The 6,353-nt window shown below is 56.7% G+C and overlaps 1 protein-coding gene across 1 annotated transcript; it reads right to left on the reverse strand.

Moving 5' to 3' along the window:
* Positions 1 to 1,050: 1,050 nt before the first annotated feature.
* Positions 1,051 to 5,154, reverse strand: MARVELD1 (MARVEL domain containing 1). Its single transcript, XM_080823045.1, has 2 exons — positions 2,970 to 5,154; positions 1,051 to 1,986 (listed from the first exon to the last, which is right to left on the reverse strand). The coding sequence occupies exon 1, from the start codon at positions 5,011 to 5,013 to the stop codon at positions 4,492 to 4,494; it is 522 nt and encodes a 173-aa protein (XP_080679171.1). The 5' UTR covers positions 5,014 to 5,154; the 3' UTR covers positions 1,051 to 1,986; positions 2,970 to 4,491.
* Positions 5,155 to 6,353: the final 1,199 nt, after the last annotated feature.

Raw genomic sequence — 6,353 nt, forward strand, 5'->3', positions numbered from 1 at the left:
AGTCCCAGTCCTGCCACTAGCCAGCTGTGTGACCATGGCCCTTCTCTCTGAGGCTCTATTTCCCCTATTAAACGGGGGTAACAATGCCAACCACTGAGACTTAACCGGATCAAAAAAGATCATGAAGTAGAAGCATATTTTCCATTGCAAAATTCTCCACAAAGCTATGGTAGAGTGGGGGGCTTACCAGCCTTTGCATAAAGGGAGGCCACATTTTATTTCATGCAAAATTCATGAATAGACAGAGAGGGAAGAGGGGAATAAGGGAGGGTCCTTGGCATTTTTTTTCCACCCTGGAAATTCAAACCATGAAGAAGACAGAGTGAGTGTGTGTGTGTGTGTGTTTATTGTGCCGAGGAGGGTGCTTTGGAAGAGAGTGGGTGTGAACACACCTAGCATCCGATCTCTGCATAGAACTGTTCTAAGTGAGTTCTGAGATCTGCCGCTAGAATCCTATGTTCGGGCTGCAGACTTGAGGTTCAGGGCACAGGAGGGAGAAGCTGGCAAGGAAGCCGGCTCACTCTGCTTTCCTACCCTTTACAAAGCACCTTATTCATCAGGTTGCGACTGGAATCAGGGGAAACCAGGTGGGGTGTGTCTGGGAGGCAACACCAGAGCAGGACTACAGTCCATATCAGAACCTGAGCCCCAGAAGACCTCACTCAGTCCCCTCTCAGCTCTGTGACACTAGGTAAGGCACCATTCCTCCCTGTGGCTCATTTCCCTTTCTGCAAGGTCAGGGAGTCAGGGGACCCTTTGGCTCCTTAACCATAGTCATTCTGTGCCTGCCTGTTAGGGAGTGGAGCTTCCAAAAAGAGAGGGGTCATTGAGAGCTGGGCTAGGAGCCTCTTGAATTCCCACCAGCTTTTGTCAGGGGCAGACACAGGCGGTTTTCTTTCCTCTGCTTCCTGTGTCCTGCCTTAATGCACTGAAAACCTGTGAACTCATTTTTCTTCCCCTCCCAGAAGGAAAGAAGAAGAGGATGGACAGAGGCTGGGAGAACCAGTACACAGGTTTACTGCAGGGGAGAGAAGACCTATACACCAACATCAGACACACCAAACTTTATTCTGAAAAGCAAATTAGTAATCACCACTAAACTATTAAAAGAGGCACATCGGTCCCCTCTCGCTACTGGCCCACACCCCTCCCACTCCCACCCTCTCTTTTGGCCTTCGTAGAATACTAGAAAATTCCTCTCTTGGATCCGCAAGTAGTCCCAGACTTTTGGACTGGTAGGAGTCCACAGTGGTCTCAAGCTGGACTGAGTCCTGGAGTCGAATGAGGGAGGCCAAAGAGGCTGCCTCCAGTATTCAAAAATTCTGGGCCAGGTCAGGTGGCCATTCTTATGGTACAGGGTCTCAGTGGGAGGAGGGGATGGGTGTGGGGGCTGTTTTACACATCCTTCTTGCATCTGGAGAAGCAGCCGGAGGCCAAGCAGGAAGGCACATCTAGAAGAGCCAGTGAGCTCTGGAATGTTTCAGGCACATCTGGTTGGATAAGATACTGTGAAGGCGAAGGAGACGTCTGCTCCTGAGTAAGGTCACCCGACCACAGACAGAGCACCATGAGCCGGGGGGGGGGGGGGGGGGGCGGCGCTAGGAAGAGAGCTGAGGATGCTACTTCAACAGTGATCTGGAAAAAGAGCAAAGGAACAAAAGCTGGAGCTTAAACCCATTGTTTAGGGCACGGAGGTGCACTGCTCAGTTCCAGGTGTCTGGAATCTTGGAACCAAGTCACAGCACAAGGAGAATCGGAATTTCTCTTGTGTTAAGGCAAAATGAATCTTCACGTGTCTTGGATCTTCCTTTGGACAATGTTGAAGGGAAGCTGCTGGGCAGAGGTCATCCACTCTCCCCTCTGCTGGCCACTCTGCAGCCCTCTGCTGGCCCAGCCCAGAATGGTGTCCCTTGCCAGGGAAGCGAGCCCTGGGAGAGGTCGGCATGATCACTACGGGAATCTCCATGGCCTCAGAAACATGGAAACCTGCAAAAGAAGAACCAAAGTCATGGCCAGCCAAGGTACCTCCAAGTAAGTATCCCAGCAAAGGCCAGCCCCAGGCTCTGGCCAGCACCAGTGGTGGGGGCTGAAAGGATGGGTGCGCCACCTGGAGGAAGGCAGCAACACTCCAGCCTAAACGAGACCGCAAAGGGCTCAGTGTTCTAGGAGTTCCCGAAGGAAAGAAAACAACAGTAACAACAACAAAACAGCCACGATTTGAATGGGACAGAGTTTCGGTCTTGCAAGGTGAAAAACGTTCTGGAGCTGGATGGTGGTGATAGTTGCACAACCATCTGGGAACCTACGTAAGGACACCAAAGCATACACTTTGAAATGGTCGAATGGTCAATTTCATGCTACGTGTACATTTTACCACGATTTTTTTTAAAGTAGCCACATGAACAGTCTCGAATGTGTATTGACCCCCTTCTCTAGAGAGTACAGCCCTGTCCTGAGGAGGCCAAATCGCCAGAGTCCAGCTCCTAGCTCCACCCGTCACAGCAGCTGGGAGACTCTGGACAAGGTAGACTCATCTGCCTCCTAGGGAAGAGGAGAACGAGAACACAGCTCGCCACAACAGTGTCGAAAGAATGAAAGAAATACATCTAAGTGCTTTAAGCAGTGCCCACATAAATGCTTTCATGTTCCGCATGAAACACGCCCCTCCCCGATCTTCATGGCTACAACAGAAAAGCCTCACCCTCTCTACCTAAGCTTCAAAAACACACTCCCCAAAACACATTCGGGTCTCCCCTGTTCTAGTTTCTAATCCAGACAGGGCTGAGCTTTTTCCAAGAGCAGACCTTTGCGGGATGTGGCAAAATGGCTGAACAAGTCTTTGGGCATTGTGGTGGTCACCCCTCCAACTTGCTCCCTGAATAAAAACCCCTCACCTTTTGGCAAAGGGGGGCTCTCTATTTTTTATTCAAAGGCCTATGACCCCTCCCGAAATTCAGGAAGCACCTTACCTTATGGAGGCTGGGCCAGCTATTCACCCCAACTTCGGAGCTTTCTTCTCTCTTCGGTGAGTGAGTCCCACTCCTGCCAGCTGCTCACGGTCCATGCCAGCATCTTTTATAGGCAATGTTCTTTTTGACAGGGACACCATCTGGATAACCTTGACTTCATTCTCCAAACAATGTAGAGGAATGTTCAGGTCCGCCAATTCCCAGGTCTCTCATGTGCCTAGCAGGGACAGCTATCTTCTCCCCCATTGAGGCAAGCCCTCCCTCTGCTAGAGAAATACGCTGGGAAGGAGAAGGAGCACCCCAGATCTTCAATCACACCAGAGCCAATGGGCTGGATCCGGTGGGAATGAATGACAGCCAAGAGAGCACAAGGATGCTTGGAAGTCTTAGGTGGCAAAATCTAATTGCTCCAGGTCCACAGGCAGTTAACACTGTAAACTAAATTACTTGGGCTTCTTTTATAGTGGGACTTCTCAGAGCCTTTGATATGCTAATGAGCATCGTGAATCTTCAAGTGGGCGAGAGATGGCACTTTGACAAACCCATTTGAAAATGAAACCCTCTTTTAGACGGTAGCTGCTGAGCCAGGGTTCCTGGGAACATCCACCGCTTTAATGTAAACAGTGCTGGGCTGGGAGTCTGGAAACGGGGTTCTAATCTTATTTTGGCTTTCCCAAGAGCAAGGGGTGAGGCTCACCTTGACATTCCTTCAGGGTCCTGTCGGATCCCTAATGCAAAAAGACATTGGGAGGTGGGGGTGGTGGAGCAGAAGCCCGTGAGAGAAATGCTGGGAAGCTGAGGCCACGGAAACTAGTGTGCGTTTGGGCCTGGCCTCCAAGAACCCTGAGGCCAAAGGCGGAACAGGCAAAGGCGAGAGCAGACTCCAAACGTGCAAAGGTGCAGCCCGCGGGCCTTTCCGATCCATCCTCACCTTTGCAGACGCGCCCCACCCCAATGTCAGAGCAGGGACCGCGCAGGATGCGCGCACAATCCCGAGCTGAAACGAAACTCTTCGCTCATCCTGAGACCAGTGGAGGCCTGTCCTCGGCTCTGTCCGCGGCTGTGAGCCTGCCCTTCACAGCACTCAAAGCTGGAAGAGGGGCCAGGGAACGGGGGTGCTCTTCCGACAGCAGGCCGGGAGGGAGGGGGCGGTGGCGCAGCCAGAAGCCTGGTTCCAATTGGGAGCCTCCCCCGGATCTACGCGGCGCCTGTCCACGTCTCGCTCTCCGCACGGAAGAGGGCGAGGAAGCGCGAGGTTTCGCCTCGGACGGCCAGGATGCGTGGGGGCCCGCTGCTCGGATGAGGCCCTGCCCGGGTCCCAGGAAAGGGCGCAGCCGGCGCGTCTGGCGGGACTCCAGGCGGCGGCTCTGCCGTCGAACGGGAACTGCGGGCCAGGGCGCCCGGGCGCGGGCGGGAACGCGGGGCGACGGGTGGGTGCCGGGGCGCACGGGCGCGGGGCGGCGGAGGCAGGAAGGACTGGGGCGCCGGTCTCGGGAGGGTCCCCGCCCCGCGGCGCGGCGGCTCACGCCACCTCCTGCTCCCCCTGGTAGCGGCGGCAGCAGCCGTAGAGGGCCGAGAGCAGGTAGAGGCCGAGACAGAGGCCGCCGCAGACGGCGGCCGCCAGGAAGGCGTGGTAGGCGCAGGCCATCTGGTAATCCTTGAGGTTGCAGTAGCTGTGGCTCTGCGTCTGGGCGATCATGATGCCCGTCGCGGCGCCGTAGAGCGCGGCCGCCAGCAGGTCGTGTGCCACGTTGACCACGAGCCAGCGCGAACCCAGCACGGGCACCAGCTCGTGCTTGCCCAGCAGCGTGAGGAAGTAGAGGCCCAGGGTCAGCAGCCAGAAGAGCACGGACACGAAGAGCGCGAAGTGCACGGGGCCCTGGTACCTGCTCGTGGCGATGGTGATCCAGAAGGCGGCGCCGGCCAGCAGCTGCAGCAGCCGCAGCACGCCCAGCGGGCCGCGCAGGAAGGCCCTCTGCAGGCGCACCGGCCCGCGGACCGCGCGCGCCTGGGGTGGCGGCTGGCGCGGGGGCGGCGGGAGCATGGCCCCCGGGCGCGGTGGCGGCGGCGGCGGAGCCCCGAGTAGCGGAATGGCGGCGCCGGGCTCGCGGGGGTGGCCCGGCCGACGTGCCCGCTGCGCCCGCGGCGGCCTCCTCGCGTCCCTCCGAGTCCTCTTCGCGCTTCCTCTGCCCTTCTCCCCACCCTTCCTCCACTCTCTCCTCCCTCCAGCCCTCCTCTCTTTCTCCCCGTCTCCACCACTGCTACCCGCCCTTTGGCTTCCCCTCCCCGTCTCCACCCCCACTCGCTCCTCCCGGCTTCCTGCCATCTCTTTTTGGGCCTCGCTCACCATCCCAGCCCCCCTTTCCAGCCGGCGCCAGACTCCCAGCTCGGATTCCTTTCTCCCCGGGGCGCGGCGGAGGGCACTCGCACCTCCGGGCCGCCCGAGGGCCTTCCGCTCTGGCCGCCCGGGCCAAGTTTTGGCACATCTGGGGCCACCCTGCCTGCCCTGCCTCCCCAGCTCCCGTCCACCCTCAGAGGGGAAAAGCTGTCTTCTGGAGCGTTCTCTCAGCGCCTCGCTGTGCCTCTTTCTTTCTACTTTCTCCTGCCCTAGGGCCCACCCGGGCACTCTTGGCCTTTTCCTGGCTCTGGAGGAGAGCGGCGCTGGTCTGAAGCTGACATCCGTTCTCACCTGGACATCTGGAATGTGCCCACCTCACTCTTCTCCGGTCCAAAGCTGGGCTCTCAGACATCAGAGAAAGGGACAGTCCCCCACCAGAGACCCCCCTGCCCCTCCCACACACCACAAAGCCAAGTCCTCAGTCCATCCTCATTTTTCCAACCTCCTTGCCATCCAGGGTCGCCTAGATTAAAAATGTGCTATCCGACATGGCCAAGGCACCAAGCCTGGGATAAGAGAGAGCAAAGCCCCCGTGTTTAACCAGGACACTAGGCAGAACAGCCTCCAATGGAAGCTAACAATGCGTTTACACGTAAGCCCACTCGTGCCTCAAAACAGCCTCAGATAGAATTCTTTTCCTCCTTTTACTGAGGAGGAGAAATGAGGTCTAGAGGAGTTAAGCCCATTAACCTCGTAACTGCAGCTGGTGTCCCTTGTCTCCCCATCCCATTCAACCTTCGCTCACTGTGACATCCCTCCAAAACACAGACCTGGCATTGCGTTGCTTCCTCCACTGACCACAGGATACAGTTCTATCTCTTCTATGGGCTTATTTCACAAGCTGGCTCCAACTGACTTTCACTTTCCTTGTTTTCCACTTCCTTTCCTTACCCCTGCTCCCACGGGGCTTGCCAACCCCACCTAACCTCTTAAATCCCCCCAAATAAGCTCAAAAAGCCCTTCATTCCCAGACCGCACTTGGCTGG

Source organism: Martes martes (assembly GCF_963455335.1).
Source record: "Martes martes genome assembly, chromosome: 14".
Lineage (NCBI taxonomy): Eukaryota > Metazoa > Chordata > Mammalia > Carnivora > Mustelidae > Martes > Martes martes.

Excerpts from the sequence above, each read along its gene's own strand:
- MARVELD1 (XM_080823045.1), bottom strand. The coding sequence starts at position 5,013 with ATGCTCCCGCCGCCCCCGCGCCAGCCGCCACCCCAGGCGCGCGCGGTC.